Source organism: Ambystoma mexicanum, chromosome 7p (assembly GCF_040938575.1).
Source record: "Ambystoma mexicanum isolate Mex_15411 chromosome 7p, UKY_AmexF1_1, whole genome shotgun sequence".
Classification (NCBI taxonomy): domain Eukaryota; kingdom Metazoa; phylum Chordata; class Amphibia; order Caudata; family Ambystomatidae; genus Ambystoma; species Ambystoma mexicanum.
In genome coordinates, this window is record NC_090939.1 from 816,565,558 (window position 1) to 816,592,001 (window position 26,444).

The window sequence follows — 26,444 nt, forward strand, 5'->3', positions numbered from 1 at the left end:
TGTAGGAGGAGCACCATGACATTTTTAAAAGGTGCCGATTAAAACTTTCCAATATTAAGGCTACATTTAGTGTTATATGACATATTTCAAATGTAAGAAACTATATTTGTTTGTTACTCTATACCAGAAGTCTGCAACCTTTTGCTTTAAAGAGGTTTTGGACTACAACTCCCATCAGCTGTAGCCAGCAAAGTCAATTGTGAGAGATCATGGGACATATAGTCCAGGACATTTGGTTAGTCAAGGTAGCAAAATGCTGTTCTACACTGTAACCCTTGGCTCTCAGAGGTTTCCTCTCAGACAGCTTTTGCATATTAGTTGTGCCAAATATGTGTTTCTTGTAGCTATGAAGGTCATGTATTAAGTTATTAAGTATTGTAAGTTTTAAGTGGTCTCTTTGCAAATTCAAGAAAAATTGTTTTTCAGTTTTCCTGGTTCTTCAAGCTATGTTTATAAACCTTGGAAAATGACATCTGATACAGGACGACATTGATTTTAAGAGAAAAACTGCATTAATACAATTTCTAATCTCTTCTTAGGTTAAATTTCCACCTAACATTTTAGATTGCCTCGACAATCTAACTTATTGCAGCAAAAGAAAATTTGGAAAAATACTTGGGATGTTCTAATAATAATAATAATAACAATAACAACCAGAACATCTTTATCTAGCACTTCATCCCAGATGTCTCTTGTTCCTAAATGCTATAACAACTAGTGTTAATATTACACATTTCAATGCTAGCTTTCAATTCGGTCTTTGCATGTTGAATACAAATGTCTGTATCAAGTACCTAATTTACTAATCTATCCTACAGTTACTGCAACGCTGTACCAGTATGTCGCAAATATTTCACTGATTTATTTTCTGAAATACACTGAAAACATTAAAACAATGCACAGAAAAAAAAATCAAATTTAATTTGCGTATTACAACTATAAGGGCTAATCTATAAGATTTAACATTCAGTTACATCATTGCTGTCCTTTGACTTGTTTACCATTTTATGCAAATTCAGAATTTAGACATGGGAATTATAAAGTGCTTACGAAGCTGGAAAGCAAAAGAGCACTGCACTATGGGTGCTCACCCAGCGGGCTGCAGGTAGAGTTTAGGGGTAGCAGGTGTAGCTGGAATAGGTAGGGAGAAAGGGAACTGGGAGCACCGAAGAGGGGGAAGACTAGGGTTGAGGGGAATGAACATTGAGTGGTGAGATATTGTTTGAAGTGTATGCTCTTTGGGTCATTGGGCTCTCTTCAAGTTTCTGTTTTGCTCCTGAGCTATTATGAGTGTTCTACTGAAGGCCAAAGGAGAGAGCACCACAGGAAGATTTCCTCTATTTAATGAACCAGAATGACTCTTACGAAGTGAAGTCAAACATTGGATGTTCACTAGTCGACAGAAAGAATTTCAAACCTGGGGTTAGCAAATGGGTAGAGGGTCCCATTGTTCCAGGTTTAAAACATGGGTGGCTGGTACATCTGCTTTTAGATTATTGATTCTTATTGATTTAAAACAGCATTATATTTGCACAATAGACCTGAGCTCACTTATAGAAGCACACCTGTCAGGCTTCAGCTCCACCACCCCTTTCTCCTCACCTGAGTCTTCAGAAGATATGTCCTTGGAAGCTGTTACTGACTTCTTGCGGTTCTTCTTCTTGTCTGGAGACAGCCTATCCTTAGGCTTCCTGACCTTCCGCTTGTGTAAATAAGGTCTGGCCCCCCCCGCAGGCCACCTTGGCAGAGATGGGAATCTACCCTCGGGGTACCCCGGGGAGCCAGACCCAAATTCAGGGAAAAAGCTGGATGGCAGAAAAAACCCTGATGATCAAGAATGCAGGAAGTAGTTCGTGGTTTGATTGTTGTAAAGAGAAAATGTGAAAATATAGGCTGGGAGAGCAGTCACCAGTAGAAGCAAGTCTGGTAATATCCGATATCAGGATACGAGAGCACTTCAGTGGTAAGTATATCTTAATGTAGAATGCACCAGGAGAGGGTATACGAAAGCCAGGTAAGATAAGCAGATTTGAGGAATGCAGGGAGGAGTAGACTTGGCAGGGGGAAGTCCCAGAGGAAATAGACAGGCTAGACCAAAAACAGAATGCGAAGGTAAAAGATAGAGTGAAAGTAGCAATAAAGATATTGACAGAAACAAGAAAGTATGCAACAGAATCTACTGGAATACGTTGCGAAAAACGGCGAAATGCCGGAGAGGAACACTCGATCCTCAGGGCAGATCAAGTAAGTAAGAAAGGCAACAGTATGCCAACAGAAGAGAAATGAAAGAGGGAATCGCGTATTGTCGAGAAAGGAACCCGAAACAAATACGGATCGGGGAAGCGAGAAATGGCGGTTGAACACGGAAGGGTTGAAAGCAAAGGAGGAGTCGCATAGAGCCACGGAGGAAAATCAAATCAGAGAGCGGATCGATAAAGCACTGAACGGTGGAAAAACGCCGACGCTCATAAAATGTAAACCAAACTCGCAAGAGTTGCGGGAAAACAGAGTACAAGGAAGGGAAAATGCAAGCGCAGAATAAATACAACTAAGTATACATACACAGAACTATAGAAGGAAACTCAGAACTATACTGACAAGGTAGACAAGAGGGAACTCAACGAGTATGCCACGGAGTGCTGTAGGGAGAAAAAACAGATACAACGCACCGGCAAAGGGGCGGAGTCTGAATATAAAGAGAGCGGGGTGACAAAGGATGGCTAGTGTCTCCAGTAATCCCACAGTTTCCACCCGCGATTCCTGACAACGCCGGGTGCTAGCTGTAGCAGATGACATCATCTAGATAGAAGGATTAACATCCTTTCACTCTACAATTTGAATACAAAATGCACCTTAAATCACCCTCCACCACCGCCATGGTGCCATTTGCATCAATCTGAAGATAGTTCAAGTGCGATTTATCTCCTTTTCAAATGTATGTCTCAAATAGAAACCGTGACCTTCATTGCTGAGAGGGAGATAGACCCAAGGCTTTCTTTGTATTTTATGCAGTCCTAAGTACAGTAGAACAGGGCAGGCATTATATATATATGTATATATATATATATATATATATATATATATATATATATATATACATATATATATATATATATTTATATTTTCAAATTAAAGTTCAAACCTCTCATTGCCAATGCTTTAAGTAATGGCAGGAGGGCATTTCTAACTCTGTATTTGTAGCAGACCAGACACAAAACTCTTTTAAAATGTTTTTAAAATGTTTTTTTCTAATTTATCCCTACGACTATCACCCACAAAGCTCAAAGAAAGGTGAAATTGCAAGTTCACAGTACTGCAAACAATGTGGCCTTTAAAATGCAATCGTTCTCTGGTTTGAATCGCTGGTTATGATCTACTTCGCACTGCTTTGGAAAAGACTCTTGTTTTTAGTTCTACATGCGTATCTTCGGATTGTATCTGGTTGAACATATTTTTTTATATGTGTGTTTGGTTTATAACATACCTTACACAATTCATTAAACATACAATTAAATAGAATATCAATCCATCAAAACGCATCACATAATATACATCTAGAAGAATGGACCAGTCAAAAAAAAAAAATAAAGCCATCTATATACACACATCAGTCCCCTCTTATTAAATAAATCAATTAATCAAAACTGAATTTAAGGTCTAATGTCAGTTGAGGTTGAGTACCAAAAAGATACATTGATATATATTTTTAATCTACCCAGTTCAATACCATCTTTAATTTTATCCCACCTTCTCATCTTCTCTTTAATCATTCTCCTAGATGCCACTAGGTTAAGTCTTACCTCCTGCATATACCCTTTGCATCATTTAATAAAATTTGACATAAAAACATGATTTCCATTTTTAATTGAGTTGAGTTGAATTGTAATAATCACATTTAGGTTTCCAATCATCTTGCATTGAGTGTGTCTAATTGTAAAAATCGTATTTAGGTGTGCATTCATTCCACATTGATTGCGCCTGTATGTGTAAAAATCGGATTTTGGTGGGCATTCATCCGGCATAGATTGTGTCTGTAAGTGTAAATATTGAATTTAGGTTTGCCTCTTTGTACTCTTAACACCCACTTGGCCAACTGTGTGTCTGGTTCAGAACTGTGCATTGCAGCACACTCAACCCGACCATCATCTCGCCTCTCCCTGCCTCCCACTTCCCCATCTCGCTCTGAGATGGCACTGTCCATCTCCACAATCTTCTCCAACTGCTACACTATCACCTATTCTCCCTCCTTCACAAAATCTGGATGGAAAAAACATAATAAAAGACATCCTTGCTGCAAACCCGGGCCTCTCAATTTCAGACACCTATGTCAGTGCATACTCAAGAGAAATCTTCACTGACATCCTTTTCTCTGTCCCTTCTCCTGAGTTATGGACCTCTTACCTCACTATCAGACTCCCACCTTCCTCTTCCTCATCATTAATGGCAGCACCAAGTGGGAAGTCCTCCTTGCGAGTTTCTTCTCTTTCTACTGCTGCATCAATGTCTACCGCACTGGCACAGTGCTGGTTCAAGGCCCCCAGGCCAACCTCCTTCTCTTTGATGGGATCCTGCCTTCTCTCATCAATTTCCTTCCTTCCTCTGCCTCTTCCCCTTATATCCCCTCTTGCTCACCATCTGAGAAGGAAGCCCCACGCCCTGACACTCCACCTCAAAAACATTCAAAGGCAGCGATAGTCTCCACCTGGCGACCCTAAACTTTCGCTCAGCCATCAAACACTCTGCTGACATCTGCCTTCTCCTTGAAGATACTAACCCTGGACATACTTGCAATCACTGAAACTTGGTTCAATGCCAGTTCAGTTACCTCCTTTGATTCACTCCTAACCGATGGCTTTAAGATCACCTCAAAACCCAGACCCCACCGTGCTGGCTGTGGGGTTGCCTTAATCTTCCCAGAGTGGATTCCCTCTTCTATCTTACCCACTCAGCCCTATTCGTCCTTTTGAGAGCCTAGTGTGCAAATTGTTTATCTCTCCTCCCTCCACCTTGACCACTGCTACCATCTACCGGCCCCCAGGTACTTCTCTGTTCCTCTGAGTGGGCAGACTTCTGTTCCTCCCTACTCTCTACCACCTCCAACCTCACTCTCTACTTCCCTGGTCACACCCTCTCTCCTGGTCTGACCACTTTGTACTCACATCTCACCGCGGTCCCTATGGGCCTGTGCCAACTCTTCTTAAAGCTTGGCCAACCTCGTTCACGAACATCCATCCAAAGAAATAAGTGTTAGCCGCTGCCTTCTCTTCCACCTTCATTCCCACTTGCCAAGCAAACACAGACTCTTCTACGGATTCTGCCCTCATTATCTGTCCATTACCAACACCCTTGACATCCTTGCCCCAGTCATGAGGCTCCGTCTGAAACCTGCCTTCAAGCGTAACACCTGGTACGACTCCGAACTTGCAGACCAAAAACCAAAGTGCAGGGCTGCTGAACGGAAGTGGCACACGTAAGGCTCACCCTCTGACAAACTGGCCTGCTGCATGATCCAGAGACACTACAGACTCTCCATCTGTGCCAAACAGAAAGCACACATTCAGGCACAAGTGTCCAATGCATCCAACAACACGGCCAAACTCTTCAAAATCTGCAGGGAACTTGCCAACCCGTCCACAGTATCTTCTGCCCCTATTCCCTCCCAGGTCCTCTGCAATGCACTCGCCTCTCACTTCACTTCCAAAACTCCGGACATACTAAACAGCCTTGTCATGCACTCTTCCAACCCACCCCTCCCCCCTCTCCCCTCCACCATTCACTCTCGCCCTTCCTCCTGAAGAAGTCACCAGAGTTATGAACTCCATGAAGTTCTCTTCCAAACAGGTTGCCCCATGCTCTTCCAGAACCATCAAGGACAACATCTCCTCACTCGCCCCTGCTCTTGCTGATCTCTGCAATCAATCCTTTGCCAATGGTTCTTTTCCATCCCCCCTCAAGCACTCCCTTGTGCCCCCCTCCTTAAACCCTCTGCAGACCCCTCATGCCAAGCCAACTACTGCCCCATTTCTACCACCCTCTTCCTGGGGAAACTGTAAGAGAAGTTGGCCCTCTCCCAACTCATCTCACATAACAAACTTGTTGGCCGTCTACACGACCACCAGTCTGGATTCAGAGTATCCGGAGGCTCGGAAATCGCTCTTCTGAGCACCCATTAAGAACTGCTCGCATCCCTGGATTCCAACTCCCCTGCTGTCGTCATCCTCCTTGACCTCTCTTCTGCATTTGACACAGAGAACCATTACATCCTCATAAAAAGGCTCCATGATACCCTTGGTATGTCAGAGCGAGCACTGGACTGGCTTACCTCCGTTCTAACTGACCAATCTTCCAAAATCATTCTGGGCCCTTTCGCCTCCCCTACTTCCGCCTCCACCTGTGGCATCCCCCAAGGATCCATTCCTTTGCCCTGGCTCTTCAACATATACCTTTCTCTACTGGCACTACCGACACCCTTGCAGCTTTCTTCATCCCCGACTGTCTCTCTGCCATCCAGGCCTGGTGCACTGCTAATGACCTATGCCTCAATGCCAGCAAAACAGAGATTATCCCCATTGGGTCCCCTTCACCCTACTTCTTCCCTTCTCTCTGGCCTTCCTCCATGGGGTCTCCCTCTGCCCCCTCCTCTGAAGCCATACATCTCAGTCATCTGACTCCTCCCTCAGGTTCAGGACATTGTCAAGAAGTCCCACTTATAGCTCTTCCTTCGCAAAGGTACTCTACCCTTCCTCACCTTCTCCCATAGACTCAATGTTACCCGTGCTCTGGTTCTCTCCAGGCTAGACTAGAGCAACAGCCTCCTCCTTAATCTTCATTTGTCCACCCTGCAACCCCTCCAGCTAACCTAGAATAAGGACCACTCCATCTTCAATGCTTTCTGACCAAATATTCTCCTTCTAGACTCCTGCGGTGCTCTGGCACCAACACTCTGTGTGAACAGGTTTGCTAAACAGAGAGCTGGTGGCCGATCTCTCTCCTCGGCGGGCTCCCTCCTGTGGAATAACCTCCCTCCCAGGGCCCTTATGTATCCTCGGGGCTGACACCCCACATCTTCATCCCAGCCACTGTCTATTCACTGCACTTGCTTAGGCTCACCCTCCCCAAAGGAGGTTTAACTTACCTTTTTCCTTCATAAGCATTTCGCCCGTAGCATTTCTCCATGAGCACCACAGCATCTAGCCCCTCACCCCTGGACCTGCACATTCTGAACACTCACATGGCACAGTAGGTTTGTCTCCCCCCTCTCCATTCTCATTTGTTTTGTAATTCCTTGTCTACCTTCCCCTGTCCCCCACCCCGTCACCCTGTGGGTGCTTTGAAACAGTTTTGCTAATTGTATATGCGCCTAATAAGTGACCAATAAATAAAATAAATAATTGTCCCACCCAAGAATGAACACATATTGGGGTCCATTGTATCCATCACTTTTATATACACCCCAATGCACGTGTTTATGTACACAGACCACCAGGACTGTAGCCCAGTTCAAGTCTGATGCTAATAGGTACTGACTTTGGCAGACCCAGTACTGCTTTCCAAATACTCACCTCCAAAATGTCTAAATATTTCCTATTGGTATGGATATCAATTCTATACTATACAAAACCATAGCAGACACTTTTTAGCATGGTAAAATTCAATCAAGGACAAGAGTGGAAAGGCACATAATTTACTATTTGTGACCTTCATTAACGAAATACATGCCATAACCTTTGCAGCCATTTTCTCCCTATGTCTCTCTAGTTTTTTCTTGACAGAATAACTTAAGCCTAAATAAAATATGGAATCAACCTCCTCTGAATTCTGGGGAGGACGGATAGCTCAGGGGCAAGGCGTTTGTCTTGGAAGCAAGACAACGCAGCGCAACACGGGTTCAAATTATGATCCCACGCTGGTATTAAGCACGTTTTAAAAGAACAATTATATAATAATTATTTAATTAGTTGTAGTCCAACGATACTGCTTTTGCTTCTCATTATTTATCATCATTTTTAGATTTCTCAACATTATTTACTAGTTTACTGTCCGAGAGAAAGGCAGCAACTCCATGTAGTTACCCTTGTAAGCCTGCCGGTGTAAAATCCAACAAAATGAGATCTGCATAAGCTATACAGGAGGTTTTTAGACCATTCAATTGGGGTGGATAGATAATTTCCTTCTCACAAATCTGCTAAATAAGAATGACTGTGTGCCAGGACACAGCCCTGGCACACTCTTCTCCCCACCTCCACTAAATTGGATAACTCTCTCTCTAAATTTCATTATTTGTATAGAATTGTTATAGCAAAGTGAGTAGTCCTGAATCTATCACCCATGTATTCAATTTAGCCTATAATCTTCTCCTGTCTACCTAGTTGAATGCATGATCTTCTTGTTCTGTTACCCACCTGCGCCTAACATGCCTGAAATACAAGACCACTTATGATTTTGCCAGTGCCCTTTCGGTAACCTGTTTGTAGGACATGTAATCTGCGTACACCGGCAGCCCATTTCGTTCAGTACCCACCAAATTCCTTTCGAATCATGTGTGATTAGTTTACACACATCTAACTGATTCTGGATGTTATATTTTAGAATTCTACAGGTCTCTAGCCGGTTTTTGAGACCTTGGCTATCTTTCGTACGAGTAAGACTTTTAGATTCATTTCTCCCCGTGGGATGAGGCCATAAAGGTCCTAATATTCTGCTGAGCCAAAATCGTTTGCTGAATGTCAATGTTTGCACTGGATGACTCAACGAAAGGTTTCTGAGTTCAAACTACAGAAGAAACATGGCCAAGTATGGCCAAAATTGCCTGCGACACATCCATTTGTCTCTTATAAACCAAAGTCCCCAATCCCGGCTTGTTTTAGATCTAAAATGTGACAAGAATTTGCCTTCCAGTCTAAGATGGGTACCTGCCTTGTTTACAATCAAATAGACATTAGTAGAAGGCAAGTGTAGTAATCTGCTGGAGCCTGCGGAACATTGAGCTTGTGGAATGTTGTGCTTTGAGTGTTGGGGATTCTAAGTGGACAGTTAGAGAAAGGGTGAGCTGACCTGTAGCGGGTGGTCTAGTGTTTCCTCCTGCATTACACTTGGACTAAGTGGATAACTGGGCAGACAAAGTTTACCAAAAGCTTACCTGGTTCCTGTTTGGTGAATGATGGAAGAACCCCACCTTGGTTAATACACTGGTGACCGCAATTTCTTTGCCAGGACTAGGAGCTGCTGCGGGGGAGCAGTGAGCAGAAGACACTGCCGCCGAAAAGTTACCCATCCATCTGATTATCAGCAACCCAGGCTTGGGTACCTTGCAGGCCAGGCGGTGCAAGAAAGTGCTGTCAGGCCGTATACCTACATTTCACTGAATACAATTTTACCTAAGGGAAAGTGACGGAAAATGGTAGGTAAAGTGGTATATCTATAGAGCATAATAGATGGGGTGTGGGGTAAGGGTATAGGTTAGGGTAGTGAGGAGATAGGGGGGCTGCAGGGGTCTCCCTCGGATTGTTTGAAAAAGAAAAAGGAGAAAAGGTAAAAAGTTAATTTTATTTTTGTGTCAAATAAATGTGGCCAAATCTCCATTAGGTAAAATATTTTCGAATAAATCACATACATCCCTGTCAGGCGTCCTGGTCTGACAGTTTGTCCCCACAAAGCAGACAGTGCATGTTGCATGGTGCCTGCAGTCCAGGTGAAGCAGGCAATGTTTCCGCTGTCAGAGGGGCGTTGTAGAGTCCTTGAAGCAGGCAACATTTATGCCGTCGGGAAAGGCTGGAGGAGTCCTGTGGCCAGGTGGCGCAGGAAGTGTTCCTCCCCTGCAGACACAGCATCTGCAGGACTTAAGGACTGCACATGAAGGGGCGGGTACAGTTGGTGGTGTGAGGAACATTCTTCCTGGGGTTCACGGGAAAGATGATATTTACAGGATGGGTGTTCAAAATGTTCCTTGCACTTATGCAATTTTGTTTGTATGGCCTCCATTTGTTTGTGTTGTCAGTGGTGTTGGAGCTTTGACTGATGGTTACAGCTGTGGTGGTGAGTTTTGAGTTTAGGCTGTTGATTACAGTCAGGAGTATTGGCTGTTGGTTACAGTCATGGTGTGTGGGGTATCGGGAGTGTAGAGTGGCGAGTATAGACTGTTGGTTAGAGTAGGGAGTTTTATAGTTACAGCCAGAGTTGGCTGTTGATTACAGTTGTGGAGGTTATGTGAAGTTGTTGGTTACAGCTAGATTTGGCTGTTGATTACAGTTAGGGATGTGCGTGTGGTGTTAAGCTGTTAGTTACAGCGAGAGTTCGCTGTTAGAGTCAGGGTGTAGTTAGGGAGACTTCTCAAATCTGAGCCAATTCCTTTCAACCATAGAGACCCTCAGCGCTTTTGCTGGCCTTTAGGACTTTTAATTTAAACCCTGGAGTGAGGGAGCCCTTTTTCTCACACACATGTATTTTGATCTGATTTGTATTTATATTTCCTTTGTTTTTGGAGTCTGACAATTTCCATAGGCATCTACCTTTGTAGGTAGACACACAGCACCTTCAGTGCAGTGTCACAGAGAAATCCTTTAGATTTATCTTTAGGTTTAAATACCTTTTCTTGGGTGAACTACAGTTCACAAGAATAGTAAAGTGAAATTTACTTTACTTACCTTTTCTCTTTGTAGGTCCAGCACACACCATCTTATGTGGGGTGTTGGGGCCAGGGGGGTTTAGTTAGTAGCCCCTTTTCATGCTTACTCATGTAACATTTTTTATCTGACCCTCACGACTTTAAATGGCTGGTGGAAATTGTTAATTTTCCTATCATTTTGCTTTTCTACCGCAGGCAGAATCCTCAGCTGCAGTGTAGCACCCATGGGTGACTATTTTGTCAAAATGGCAGTCGTCTTCTTTTTTCGCTATTTCTGGTTTGTGAGTTCTTTCCTGGGTTTTACTCTGCGCGCCAAATCAGGTTTAAGCTCTTTGTTCATTTTGCCTTTGGCGGGCTTCAGTGCTGAAAGCGCTTCTGGCTCCAGTGTGTCTGGAAGGGCAAGAAGTCAGGGAGGTACCCAAAACTCCTATGTCCTTTGTCTTTAGGAATGCCTGAATGCACCTAGTCCTGATTGGCTGACTGGCTAGCTGTCTTTTCAGGCTGCTGTGTGACAGCTAGGCTGTACATGAATGGGAGAAACCTGCATAAAAGGCGAGGCTTCTTGAACTGAAGACAGAGTCGGCCACTGGAAGAGACATCCAACGAATGAATCATGAAGAGAACGTGCTGCATCCTCCTGGACCTTTGAACTGCCCGGTTGAAGCCCTGCTGCTGTGCTGAAACTCCTTTTCCTAAATCTACAAGAGAAGCTCTGGAATGGACAACTTCTTCCCTTGGGTTAGTGGGCCCAACTAACCCAGAGACTAACCTTGTTGGTGGACCTTCTCCAACTGGCTGTATGTCTTTGCTGCTGCTGGAACCGAGTGCCAGCGGTCGAGAAAACCGTAGTCGAGTGCAACGTCTGTAAGCCGGCCAAAAGCTCCAGGAGTCTCCCGAGGATCCTCCCGAAGCGGTACGACCCAAGCTAGAGTCACCTCACCAGAGTGCTGGACTCAAGGAGTAAAGGAAGCCCAACCGGTGTCCAAGAACCGCGGTGGTGCGGTTGACCGAACGCTGAAACCGCAAAGTGCTGCTGATCTGAAAATAGCACATAGCTGCCGCAGACCTCCGAATTGATGTGCAGGAGTCCTCTAGATGTCCTTGCTCTTGTCCCCACAACTGAGGCCCAGGATCACAGCATCTGCAACACTGCAACCAAGATAGAAGTCAGCTGGATCCTCTTGTTCTAAACTAAGGTACTGTTCTGACTAAGGGGTAATTACCTCTTTGTCCGTAGCTTGCTTTTCCCAGTTGAGATTTGCAGTAGCTGCTTTTTAGAGTTGGTTATAACTAACGTACACAAATGTAACAGATTGTGGCCCAACAGTGATTTTCTACAACAAACTCTAACTTTGTGCAAGAGTTTTTGCTATCTAAGAAGTGCCTCAGCTCCATGGACTGTGCTCCAAATTGACTTTGGTGGTCCTGGATCCCTGCTAAACCCATTGACTGATTCATACTGTCCCTCATAGTGATACATTGTTTTTTAACTAATATTGCTGTTAAAGGTTTTTATCTAGACTTCACTGGCGAGATTTAAAAGTGCTCACGTGCTCCGAGGAACTTTTTTCCTTCCATTAACCTTGCCTTTTTATCAGCCTAAGAATTTTACCAGGTACAAAAGTGATATACAAATGCCAATACTGTCCTAGGTAGTGAAGTCACCTCAGGGTGTAGGAAGCTTATATGAAGCATCTCTAAAGAGCATCTACTTGCTTTGACTTGATTCTGAGAACGTATTTTGAAGTACATTTTTATTGTTGCACATTGCCCTTTTTAAAGAATTCTTATTTAAAACTGACCGTTAAATAATTATTTGAATAGAAAACCTTGAGTGTAAGTGTTATTGAATACTTGTATTTGTGGATTTCAATGCTACAGCTCTAATTTACCCCTCTTGAGAAGTCTGGCTGCTCAGTCACAGTACCAACTTGTGTAATACAGACCTGTACCAATAGGTGGGTTACCTAATATCAAGAGGACAAGACTGGTGTAGTCTCCCATAGGGTTACTGCATCAATTCTTGCCTAATAGGTGTGTGTGATGTTAAACTGTTGGCTACAACTAGAGTTGACTGTTGATTACGGTTGGGGAGGTGTGTGTGGTAAGCTGTTGAATACAGCTAGAGCTGGCTTACAGTCAATTGCCAGAGGTGTGTGTGTGGTGTTAAGCTGTTGGTTAGAACTTGAATTGGCTGTTGATTACGGTTGGGGAGGTTGTGTGTGGTCTTAAGCTTTCGGTTACAGCTAGAGTTGGCTGTGGATTACAGTCGGGCGGTCATGTGTGGCATTTGGGGACTGTTGGTTACAGCCAGTATCCGTGGCTGTTGGTTACAGTCGGAGTTTAGGAAGTGTGATTATAGGCTGTTGGTTACAGCCAGTTTGACTTTTGGTTATAGTCGGACAGATCGTGTGTGTGTGGTATTATCAGTGTTGTCTGTTGTAGTGGGGCGACGTGTTATGTTGGCGCTGTTATTTCCCGTATCCTGTGTACGGTATGGGTTGTCTATTTTGCAGTGTTTGCGAATGTGTTGCGTTCTGTGGCGGCGTGCAGCATTTTTGCATTTGGTGTTCCATGATGTACGTGTCTATGCATCGTAGGGGGTTATTTACCGTGGGTGTTGGTGTACATCACCCATTTATGCAGTGGCACCTTCTGGCTGTTCTTTGGCAGTTACGGTTTAGGGTTACAGTTGCAATTTGCTGTATTCATCCGTATTAACTTCGGGTGCTTTGCACAGGAGTGGTTACAGGTGCCATATTGTTCTGGTTGTTTGTGGTGCAACATTTCAGTCCATTTTGCCATGCCGTTGTCCTGGGTAGTTTTGTTCTGCAGTATGACCATCTAAGTGTAGTAATGAACTAGTTTTTTCCTTATGTGCTGGTGCCTGTGGAACTGTTCAACATGTCCGTTCCATTTTTGTGTGGGCACTTTATTCTACGTCTCAGGTCATTTGGCTTTTGTAATTTAACTAAATGGGGGAGAAGTGTAGTAAGGTTCTGGTGCCTCGAAACCTTGAGTTTGTGGAATGTTGTTGTGGAATGTTGTGCTTTGAGTGTTGGGGATTCTAAGGGGACAGTTAGAGAAAGAGTAAGCTGAGCTGGAGTAGATGGGCCAATGTTTCTTCCTACATTACACTTGGACTAAGTGTATAACTAGACAATAAAGCTTTCCAATAGCTTACATAGTTCCTGTTTGGTGTATGGTGGAATAACCCCACCTTGGTTACTTCAACAAACTTAAGTTATTGCTAGGCAAGTTCAAGTCACAGACATCTTCATCCAAACATAAACAGGCGTTAAGTAGCAAATTGTTGGGATTATTTAACCAAGTATTAATTGAAATATCTGCTAGCTGGAAATCCTGAGGCAAGCCAGCAGGCTGTGCATTAGGTGCAATTAAATCAATGCCCGCTTCAAATGTCAATGTCGACTTTGGCAGTGTACCGGGGTCTGGTTGTTGATGGACAGCATGGCTGTATGGTTTCACAGAAACTGAGGGGAAGAAAGCTGTTAACTTTGTTCAAGAGGGAGGAGGGGCAGGCTCTATAGCACTTGCCTCCTCTAAGGCTTGAGTAATTTCATTATCCAGAGGGGTCGGGTCTGCACTCCCAAGGTTTTAACGTTTACCTTTCCCATGCATAGATGAAATCGCTCACGTGTCTAATATGTTTAAGTATAACGCCTGTCTCTGAGATCTTAACCTATTTCCTAGGACATCATATTTTACGAAACAATGTCCAAAAGATATGGCCAACAGAAGTTCCCACCCTTAGTCTTAACAAGGCTTTTAGCCCCAGGCTCCTGATTTGCTCAATAAAAGACTTCCTAAATTCTAGTTGCAAAATGTCCAATCCTACTCAAAGAAAGCAAAACAAATACCTTCTCCTAGGATAGCTATTACGGAGTTTATTTAGAATCTGGACCACTCTGTTTTCATTGTGCCTTTCAAGACCTCTCCCAAGTGTCTGGTTTCTCAGGTCGCTTTTCTGATGCTCTTACTATGCCTCTGGTAGTTTCTCAACATTCTCTCTAAGACTCTTCGCAAACCTTGTGTATTATCAGCATTAGTTTGAGGTCTCTACCAGATTGTGGGTTTCTTCAACATTCTCTTGTGATCACTCCTAGACCTTGGTTTTCATCAGCATTCATTTGGGGTCTCCCTCGGATCTCGGATTCCTTTAATGTTATCCGACGGTCTCTCCTAGACCTGGGGTTTCATCAGCATTATCTTGAGCTATCTCCTAGAGTTTAATTTCTTCAACATTTTCTTTCTGTCTCTTCCAGACCTTGGGTCTTTAAAATTCCCTGGATATGTCTTCTAAAGCTGGGGTTTTATAAGCAGCCGTCTGGGGTATCTTCTAGACCTTGGGTTTCTTCAACATTCTTTTGAAGTCTCTCATAGATCTTGGGTTTCTTCAACATTCTCTGGAGAACCTAGGTATCATCAGCAATCATTTCCAAAGGGTATCCGCCCCCCCCTCACTCAGTATTCTTTTCGGCAGGCAATGTTCGGTCATCCTCCTTCCTCAAGTGTCTTCTGCTTCTTCCTTTTTCCTTCTTCCTCTTATGGCTTCCCTAGGTTTTGCCATTTGTCCTGGTTGTTGGGATTGACTGGGTCCATTCTAGGTTTCTGTCATGGCTTTGGTTTGGTTCCTAGTTTGTGTTTTCCCTAACGGATATTCAAATCCATTTACCTGGTTTTCTTTGTATTGGTTAATTAGGCGATTTATCTCACCTGTTTGTACTGTAGCTTGTAGAGTCACCAGCATCTCACAATCCTTCTGGTACATGTGAGGCCATCACTGGAATTCAGAATCTACAGATGGCTGCTCTGCGGTGTCTCGCTGCCTCTCTGCCCAACCGTGAGGACTGTGGTTGTCCAAACCCTATGTTTGGTGAGTTAGGAACTCACAGTGCATGTACTTCGTGCTCTAATTTCCAAACGCTGCGTTATTCAGGCTGGAGCATGCCCTGTGCTTGCCATTAAGGGTTATAACAATGTGGGATATTAGCAATGCATTATGTTCTGACTTTATTCTGGATATTAAGAGTTATCGTGCAAGGTTGAATGAGTGTCTTGTACCAGGATTTGGTTTGAAATCCCTGATGCTATTTCCTTGGGTGTTTTAGAAGCAGGAATTTGCAGTACCTCTGTGGATGTAACAGCACCTTGATAGGTGTGGCACGCACTTGGGATTGCACCCTTTTGGAGGCCCTTCAGGTAGCAGCTCACCCCCTCATAAGGGGAGTTTGCGCAACTGACCACAGACCACAACAAATACATGAGAAAGAAAATATTTTCTGCCTTGGCAAGCCTAGCCTGCAAAACACCCTACAAGTAGGAAAAATAAGAAACCCATCGGTTGGTTGTCACCATGCCAGGCCCATATCCTGCTCCTCATTACTAAGAAAGGAAAGAGCCTCTCTGCATAGCCTCAACAACATGCTCTGCACCAAACCACATCAATGCAGTGAGGTCTCTGCATAAATTCATCCAGCATTTGGTCACTTGATCAGCATCCTTGTTCACAAGGGGTCCACTATGTTAGCTCAACAGGGACGCCAGCTTCCTGGCCCCTCAGGCTTGAGTTAGCATGTAGGCCACTATTACATGACTTCAGGAAAGAAAAATGTAACATGATGAAGGGGGCGTGGCCAAGCAGCTAACATGACGGCCACAACTCTGAGGCTCTGAGAGGCATGCTCAGAGAGGCAGCATAGAATCCTTATCCAGGCATCTTGACCCCCACCAGACAGCGGCGTTGCCTTGGGGTGGGGGGACCTGAAATCTTGGCCTGCTGCGGCGAACCCATGGGCAGAGCATGACCCACGGGTCTCCTGAGGGGTGGACGTAGCAGATATAGCCAAGTGGGGAGCCGGGGGACGGCAAGGACAGAGGCTGCATGACTCTGCCTGCAACGAGGGCCATCTGCAGAATTGGGACAATGGCGGCTGGACTCTACGCTGCGAGGAGGCAGCAGGTAACAGGTAGCAGCCCCTGTGAACTGTGTTCCCTGTGATGGAATGGAGGGGCAAGGGGCCAGGCACCCAAATAGCAATAACCCTCAGATCTGAGGATAAGGGTGGAGACCCAGGGACCGGGAATCCAATCTCTGCCCCCCCATCCAACATCCACTACCATACTCTGGCTGGGGCACCATGCGAGGGGCAACCTGTGTGGGCCTGGGGAGGGCTCCAGGTCACCAAAGAAGAATCGACCTCTACAAAAGGTTGAGGTGAGCCCTGATCCCCGGGATTCCCCGGCCACCTTGACTTTTGCTTCTGGACAGATTGCCGGCACTTGACTGATGTTTGGGTCCCGGATTGGGCGTTGAAATACCCCTTATGCCTTAATACTGAAACAAGCTCACTCCAATTGCTCCATGCTGTCGTTTCTACCTGTATGATGAGCATGCCTCAACAAATCCCCCTTACCCCCCCACACCCTCACTCCCAAAATGGCTGTTGTAACCCTCTACTGTGAAATCTCCCCAACGGCTACTTGGACTCAGTGGCTAATGCCACTGTTGCCTGTTATCCCTGCTTGTTTTATGCATTCCATCCTCTTTGGCCCCCACCCCTCTCCCATTAGGTCAACGCTATGAGGTACCATCCCAGTCATCCTAAGAGGCATGCATCTCCATGTTCACATCACCTCATCCTAATGCCCGGGGTTTTCTCCCTCCGCACCATTGATTACCCTTAATGTCCAAGTACTCAATTCGACCAGTAAGAGAAAAGAGATCCTTCAACTACTACGCTGCTTAGCCTGTGGCATAGCCTTCATCCAAGAGACGCAACTCCTACTGAAAGATGAACCTCGCTTATGATACTGCTACTTTCCGCTTCAGGTTTTTGCATACTATAGCTCACAAAAAAGAAGTTGCTGTTCTTATATCCAAGGTGCTCCCCAAACAGGCAACACGAAGGGGTAGTGAGGGCCTTTACCTTTCATTAAGGACAGCTTTGGGGGGCACCAAGTCACCCTTGCACCCACATATGCCTCAAATAAAGAATTCCTTCAAGACACTCAGTCAAATTTAGAGTTTGGAGAGGGCCACCTAATTATCAGGGGTGATTTCAATGGTTCACTGAATGCCCCCGAGGGAAAAAAATGTGCCACACTCTTGGGCAGACTTCCGCAATACCTGTGCTTTCCTCCATTTATTCTGCAATCTGAACGTTGTGGACTCCTGAAAGATGAACCACCTCGAACAACAATATTTTTCCTTCTCCCATGTCTATAGGGCCCACTCCCACCTTGATCTACTTCTCATGTCCCCAGCTCTGATCCCTTGCCTTGCAGGGGCAGGGATCGAGATTAGAAGCCCGACGGACCACTCCCCTGTGACGGCAGGCCTTCTGGTATATAGACTCTCACCCACTCCAAAACCCCCTGACATCTTAACGATGCACTCCTCCGAGACCCATCTGTCTGCACAGAGGTGAGTGCTCTGATGGAAAAATACTTTGCCATCAACATCACCGCCGCCTACCCTGTAACACTATATGGGATGTATTTAATGCGATCCTTAGTGGTAAGCTCACTGCTCGCTCCTTGGCCTTTGTCAGAGCCAGGGTGACCATTAAAATCCACCTAGAATATGAGGTCAGGGGACCTGGAAAGAAACCACAAATCTACTAATTTCCTGAAGGTCTTGTGAAACTTACGGATTGCATGGGCAAAACTGGAAGCTCATTTAGTGGACTGTGCTGTTCATGCAATCTAAGCCACGACGAATAAGCAGTATAGCCAAGGCAATAAAGCCAATAGGCTCATATCCCTCAAGCTTAAAGGCCCCAGGACCAAAAATAGAATCACAAGGCTCATGGATGCCTCACACATTACGGAATGGCAAGGAAGGGAATGGTGAGGTCCCCCACCACTTTTTCTCCCAATTTACGGGTGATTCTTTGCAAGATGAACGAGCGCAGAATGCCTATATAGAAAGTGTCACTCCTCCCTCACTCTCTGACGTGGACAAAGACTCCCTTGAACTGCCAATCTCTAAAGAGGAAGTTGAGGAGGCCATTTCCTCCTCCACCCACAACAAATCCCCAGGCGCTGACTGCTTCACATCCAGTTTCTACAAAAACTTAAAATCTCTGCTTTCCACCATCTAACCCACCTTTTAAAACCTTTCTTGTCCTCCAAGACTGTCTCCCAAACAATGGCGGAATAACTGACACTCTTGCTCCATAAACCAGGAAAGCTGGATTCCAGCTGAGATTCCTACTGATCCATAGCCCTGCTGAACATCAGACCAATGTTTTGGGGAAAATCCTAGCCACCAGGATTGTGCGGGTCCTCTTCCCTCATACACCCCAACCAATCAGAATTAGTCATCGACAGGTCCACACAACAACATCCGCAGGGCACTAGATGTGATCGAGCTGGGGAAATCTACTAAACAAATATTCTCACTAGTTGCGCTGTATGCAAACAAGGCATTGGACCAGCTAGACTGGGGCTTCCTGGAAAATACCCTGCTGGCCTATGGGTTTGGACCCAACTTCAGAGCCTGTATTCCCGTAACGGTGACCACTCTGTTCACCAGAATCAAGATAAATGGCCACAAGACCTCACTAATTTACTTAAAGAGGGGAACCAGCAAGCGGTGCCCCCTTTCTTCCCTATTGTTTGCACTGGTGATGGAACCCTGCGCCCGCAATGTCAGGGCAAACACACACATACAAGCCGTCATAGGAGTCCCCTCCTCTCAGAAAATAGCAATATATGCGGACAATAACCTCCTGTTCCTCAGTGATACCGAGAAATCCCTACCAACCCGAATCCAGGAATTTATGACCTTTGGCCGGGCCTCGGGTTACACCATAAACTTCAGCAAGTCCTTTGGACTCAACGTTTCTGAAGAACCCAATGCGATCGACCGCTTGGAGGCTGCATTCCCCCTGAATGGGTCACACAAATCTCCAGAGGTACCTATGTGTGGTTATCATCCCAAGAGCCAGAGCCTTCGCAAGCTAAATATTCCCCCTCTCCTCAAGCCATTGCTGCAGATATTGACTGGTGTCTTCCCTTGGAAGCATCCTTGCTGGGCCATCTACACTCGATTAAGATATACATCATTCACAGATTGTTCTCTCTTTTCCAGCCTCCCTATCCAGATAAGTAAAACCTCTCTCTTGGACACATTTGGGGTGGAAAGTGTCCCAAAAGATCTTATTCTGCCCTATAGCCCTGGGTGGCCTGTGCGTCCCCAATTTATTGCGTTACCTCCTAGTTGCCCAACTGGCTTACCTGTAGAAATGGCGTAGGGCACATACTCATTTCTGATGGCCTCGCGTTGAACAGTCTTGAAAGCGCTTCTCTTTGAGCTCCCTTCCATTTATGTGCAAGCACAACCAAGTGATGGTTGGGCTCCTATTAAGTACAACTCTTGCAACCCTATCCTATTGGGATCTGGCACAGATTTTGGGGGATGAAACTGGGCTTGGGCCCATTCTCCCCTGCTTTGGGAAACCCAGACTTCTCTCTAGGACTACATCCCTCTGCCTTCAGCCTCTGGTTCAACAGCGGTACAGACCTCCTTCGGGATTCATTTAATCGGGATTGCCCACTTCTCTACAAAGAGTTTAAGGTGAAATTCCCCTTGCCTGACACAGAAAGGCTTTGGTACGGCAAACTGTGACACTGGATCGTACACCAGTATTTATCTACTATTAGACAGATCCGGAAGAAAAGCTACCGTACATTTCAGCCTGGGAGAGAGGCCTCCCACTGGCCATCGCTCCAGAGTCCTGGATTCATATTTGGGGGCAAGGGCCCAAAAAAGCTTGAGGTGTTCCCTTATTAAAGAAATCTTGTATAAGATTATCCTCTAAGGGTTTCTCTCCCATCACAGCTTCCATAACATTTATTTGGGGTTCTCTGCCCTGTGTTGGAGGGGCTGTGGGCAGACCGGCACCCTCGAACATATGTGGTGGTCTTGGCTGCATCCTCAATTCTATTGGAAGGAGATTTTGTCCAGGGTGAAGGGTATTATCGGACGAGTGCTCCAACTAAACCTGCTAGCACTGATAGGGGATACAGACCAGGAAGGGGATACGGCCTAAGCGGGGACATTGGGTTGCTTATCACTCAGCTCTTAACTGCAGCCCGCCTGACCATTGCCCAATATTGTAAATCTAACTGATGGTCTCGTTCTCAATGTGTGGTGGCTTAAGAGTTGGGAAACCTGGGCAATGAAAGAAATCCCTGCCACCATTAGCAATTACCTTCCCAAATTCTCCAGGACTTGGCTCCCACGGGTGACCTACTGTAGGGACAGAGTAGATGCTCTTCCCAAATCAGACTCCCTGAGCCACATGTCCTCGTCCGAGCCGCCCTCCCTGAGTTCTAGGGAGCCATTGTTCCCTCATGCAACCAGATCAACAGGTGAATGCCTGCTAGACAGACACGCGTTTGCATGACTTACTCTCTGAAACTGATGACTGGACCAGTCCATTCCACTTCTCTGTCTCCCACCCCTCTAAACCCTTGTATGTTTGTTTCCCCAGCATGTTCCGTACTTGAGATGTTTCCGTGGCTCTTTTGAGTCTTCATGACTTGTAACCGAACATCGTAAATTCATAAATAAAGTTGAGATTAAAAAATAACATGAAGCATAGCCTTGCTAGCTTCATCTCAGCCAAGGGTGTATATGTCCCCCAGAAGGAACAGTGGCTCTGGTCTGGACACCCTCTGCCAAACAACAGCAATTGAGAGTGAGAGAGGCAGTTTTTATTGTATGTGAAGCCAACACTTGCTGCCTCCATCAAGCAGAGTGAAGAGAAGGTAGCAGCTGTTTCTTCCGGCCCCTGCAAGACAATATTGCATTTATTGCAGAGCTATTAAGCAGTAAACAGTTCCCCCTGTGCCTGGTGCCTCGGCTTTAACCCTATAGTAAAGCAAAATCACAGAAATAATCCCAGTGTAAACTAGGGTGACACGTCATTATGGGTAAACCAGAGTTAGGAAGCTACTCCAACCCCAGTCACCATGTCTTCTGAGAAGATCTCTGTGAGTCCAGCAGGGACAGAAAGAAGATTCATCAGGGAACAAAAGCTGTTGCCCGTGTTTTTTTAAATCGATCTTAGTCGATTTAATAAAAGAAAGAAACTAGAATTGACGTCCTATTCAGCAAGAAAAACGTCCACTTTTATCTGGGCTGGCACTTGCAGCAAAAGAAGATTACCTAGAGCCAGGAAGCGATTTCAAGAGTAGGACGTGATGACCCTGGGCGGGTGGCTAAACTCCTGTGAGGTGCCTTAAGGGCGTGGCTGGGACATGCAAGAGACTTTGGTACTGCAAAGCAGAACTGACTGCATATGTTGTATGCAAATGTTATGCAGTGCTATGTTTATGCTCTGATTTTCAAGTATTTTAATATATCTATTTAAGGAGGCTATTTTTCCTGGCAGGTACTCCGTATTTATTGGTCTTTGGTGCACAACTAAAATTGTTACCACCATAGAGGTGTCCTGTCACGATTGTAAATGTTTGGTTTCTCCAATAGGAGGACCATAAAGCGAGTGCCTCTCTGTTGTAAAATGATGCAAGGTAGACTTCATGGTTGCTGGTTGAACTTCTTTATTGAGGCTCCGTCAGCAGCTTTATTAATGCAGTTCACACACTTGAACATGAACTCCGGGGCAACAGGCCCTCAACAATACTGGATACAGCATATAGGATGGGGTCTATAACATGAAGAAATGTCTCTTATAAAGAGGAGCACCGGGAGCTGCACCTGCTCGGTGCCCTCTGCTCCAGCTTCTCGCGCTCATGGGAGCTTCCTTCCGCTTACGCGTGTGAGATCTCATGAGTCTACGGGTCCAGCGATATCGCCACACTCTCCCCCATTCCAGTAGAGACCTCTTCATGCATACATACACTTGGCCCTTACTTAGCCCGCAGAGTTACATACACCCACGTTTTGGATTCCATTCACTGAAAATTACGATCTCAGTGATGTGCTAACCGGCATTACAGCCATCTCTTGTTATCCTAATACCAAAAAAGTTGCTGCATCCGGCATTCCACAAAGATCCACTATTCTGGGTTTCCCCCTTGTGTGATCTAAAAGAACTAAGGGTTGCACACAGATGAGCCTCAGATGGGGCATTAATTATGCCAAGACTGTGTCCAGCTGCTGTCTGATGTCAGTTGTGTACTTCATCCTCTTGAAAGGCCACCAAGAATGTTAGTTAAGTAAGTACATCACTCTCTGAGGTACTGGGAAGATACCATTATTTGGCTGGCAAGGTGAATACAGCTGCGCTGGTGAGATACGTGCTCTCATCCATGCACACAGATCTATGCATATCCTCAAAACACCTCTAAAGGAGGAACCTGAAGAGACGCCCCTCACCCATACCCCCTCCGCCCCCCCCCCCCGAGCAGTCCTTATACATACATTTGGACACACACACACACACACACACAATCTCTATTATGCCCTATGGGCAGTGCAACCATCTTGTGTTATCCTGCTAGCAAAAAGGTTGCTGCCGCTGGCATTCCACAAAGCCCCACCATGCTGCGTTTTCCCCTAACGTGACCTTAATAGAACTAGGGGTTGCACAGCGCTGATCCTTAGACAAAGCCTCATTTATACCAAGACTATGGCCAGCTGCTGTCTGATGTACACTATGAGCAACCGTCTTTTGAAAGCCCAACAGAAATGTTAGTTAAAGTGCATCTCTCTGTGGAGTACTGATGGGAGACCATTATTTGACTGGAAAGGTGAATACAGCCCAGCTAGCAAGGGATGTGGTTTCAACCTTACGTGTCTATCCACACAAATCCTCAAAGAAAGATGGCACTGAATACCTCCTAGCTTGATGTATTAACCCGTGTTTCAGTATCGAAGTGGCTGCTTTGTCAGCCTTATGGGAACTCTGAGAACCCAGCAGAATGAGATCTAGTTGAGATGTGCAAAGAAGCACTGATGCAGTAGATGGTAATGCAATTGCATGAAGAACAGAGCAAAGAAGAAAATGCAACAATCCCTGTGGCTCAATACACCACTACCAAAAGATGTTAAGAAGTTTGCCATCTTCATTAATTGGGAGTACATTGCTCATCACCTACACCACCTGGCCCATTTTCTGTGAACACTACTGACTGTAGTGAAGGGCCAGAGACAGGCACTCTGCTCACTCAATCGGGAATTGTCAATGTCGATGGGTTTAATAGAACATACAGCTGACTTTCCGCAGCTCAGATGATCAATGCATAGATATAGAAGATAGCTACTAGATGAATGTCTAGTAGGGATGATGAGCCACCTCAGTACTGGCTCAGCAAATGGCCTGTCTCGCCAAGACCTCTTGTGCGACTTTCCATAGGATCCCAAAGCTGCCCCTAGCTGTGTAAAATCTGAGTGAGTCTTCAGTATTGCTGGTACTTATTGTACCCGACTGAGAAGGAAGGCTTGCAGTGTCCCATATTGAGCAATTAACAATTACAATTAACCAGCAATGCACCAAGTAATACCATGGCAAGAAACCTACCCAAATCCAACACTCTAGCTCCAATGATGAAGACTAGTCCGTTTTCAAGTCACGCACTGAACACTCTAGGTGGGTTGTTTAATAGGGTTTATGGTTTTGAAATAAAGAAGCATAATGATTGACTGCTGATGTGCGTGCTGTGCGACTGTCATATCACGATGACATAGCATTAGTATTGGGTCTACTAGGTGAGAGCCAACCAACAGCCATCTAATATGAGAAATGTTTGCTTTCTCCCTATACATAGAGCAGTCTACACAAGCAATGATTGGGTTCTCCTCAAACTACATGGGGTGACAGAATCTAGACCAACAGGGGAACAAAGGGCATTTACAGGGCGGTGACAGCAAGCATATAGACTGTGGTATTTGGGGAGATGATCTGTAAAGGGGGCAATAATGTGCTGTGAAAGTCTGGGAACCCCGTCTTGCTCACTTGTTCCATCACAATTGTGGCATTACGGAGCAAGAAGGGAAAGGTTTCACAAGGGGCGTCTAATATTAAAAAGAGCTTCACAGCAGATTTCTCTTTCTACATTGTTGTGGTGGTGAACATTAAAGGGATAAAAAACAGCGATCGCTACAGGTTTCACAAGGGGTTTATTCTTTTCTTTTTCCCTTGTTTGGTGTGGAAGGTGGAATGTTAGTAACGGATTCAAAAAAATGATCACAAAAGGACTTCCATGGGTATTTCACAAAGGGTTTCTTTTTTCTTTTTGGGGTGGAAGGAAGAAAGGGGGGTGAAATGGAGTCAAAAAAGTAGCAATCGGGAAGGGATTTACTAAGGGTTTCTCTAAGAGATGTAATCCTCTGTAAGGATCGTCACAAAACGAGCACAACAAAATAAAATGTTGCATACAGTGAATATAATGCACAAAAATTGAAGATGCTACAACACAACCTCTTCTGTTCTCCCCAAGTGTAATTCAGCCCTGTTCCACCCTCTAACAGTCAAACAGAGCACTCAGAGAACCAGGAAGTGAGGTGTGCTTTTTATAAGCCACCAAACCTTCGCACAGAAACAGCTGGTCAGCCGAACCTCTGCAGGATGATCAGGGATAAAGATTGGCTGGTCATTGCATTTTGCACACATCAAATCTCTCGTGATGGCTTCCACACGATTTTCGACTGGTTTATCCTCCTATTCCTCGAGATCAATTTGGCGGGGTTCACTCACACCTTTTTTTATGACCCACCTGAACCAAACAACTAAACAAGCTGTGAGTCACAAGCTACCACTTTCATAAAGAACCATGCATTGCACATAAATTACATACCTGGAATAGAGAGGCCTTTTCAAAGAAATTGAATTGTATTCTTGAAGCCAGGTCCTTGTTTCCAACTGCCAAGTTATCCAGCAACGAGGATGGAAGAGTTATAGATCCAACACTGTTGACTGGTGCCTGTGGTACCAAATCGACCTGAAAATGGAGCACACAGACAGAAAATTATACATATATGCATAGCCTCCTAGATTCTAGAAGCATCTAAACATAATAATCATGTATTGAATGGATTTTTTAGGATCTCTTAAGAATCCATGCCCCCTTGTATAGGCAGTCTTTAGTTTGAAAATGCAAAATATAGCATGTGTATTTATTATTTGAGCTTATATTTGTAAGCTTCACAATTACCACTTTGCAAATATATTGTGAGGGACACGAGTACACTTCTCAAGGTAAAGTTTGTTGGACCCTAGTCAGTCCAAATGGAAAAATAGTTTACCAGTAATGTTCTTTCTATGGGTTCACCTCCCACAGATTTCTCATCTGGATAGATGTTCTCCATCGCCAGCATTCTCAACTCCTGTACTCCTAGACTCCAGACATGACTGACTCCCTTGCATTTAGGACACACTATGCCCCTCTGCCTCAGTGGCCTACCTTTTCCTATTAGCTCAGCTGCCAAGCTGATAGTTTTCTCATGGGAATGAAAAAAAGCTTCAATATCATTCTTTGTATCCCCTTATTTATTTTTTTGTTGGTGAGGAGCTATAAATCAGCAACACCAACAATATTTCTTGTTGGTTTTACTCCTCTTCTAAATCCCCACAAGAGCTTTTAGAAGCAGGGATGGATGGGTGGGCGATGGGGAATCTGCGGGAGGAGAATGCATAGAAAGAATGTTACTTTTAAGAAATTTTTCCTTCAATGAATTGCATCATCTCACAGATTCCTCATCTGGATATTCTAACAAAGCAGTATAACACAAGGAAGCAGACTGAAAGCTGTACAACTGCTCTGCCAAAATTGCCATCCTTGGCACTCTGCAAATCTAAACAAAATATCACAATGGACCAGTGTA

The 26,444-nt window shown here is 44.9% G+C and overlaps 1 protein-coding gene across 14 annotated transcripts in view; it reads right to left on the reverse strand.

Moving 5' to 3' along the window:
- The window catches only part of ADGRG2 (adhesion G protein-coupled receptor G2), an 835,692-nt gene that overhangs the window by 167,267 nt on the left and 641,981 nt on the right, over positions 1–26,444 (reverse strand). For all 14 annotated transcript variants that reach the window (XM_069636971.1, XM_069636968.1, XM_069636965.1 and 11 more), the window contains one exon: positions 25,418–25,561. In XM_069636971.1, coding sequence (XP_069493072.1) covers positions 25,418–25,561 — 144 coding nt within the window. The remainder of the gene's footprint in view (positions 1–25,417; positions 25,562–26,444) is intronic.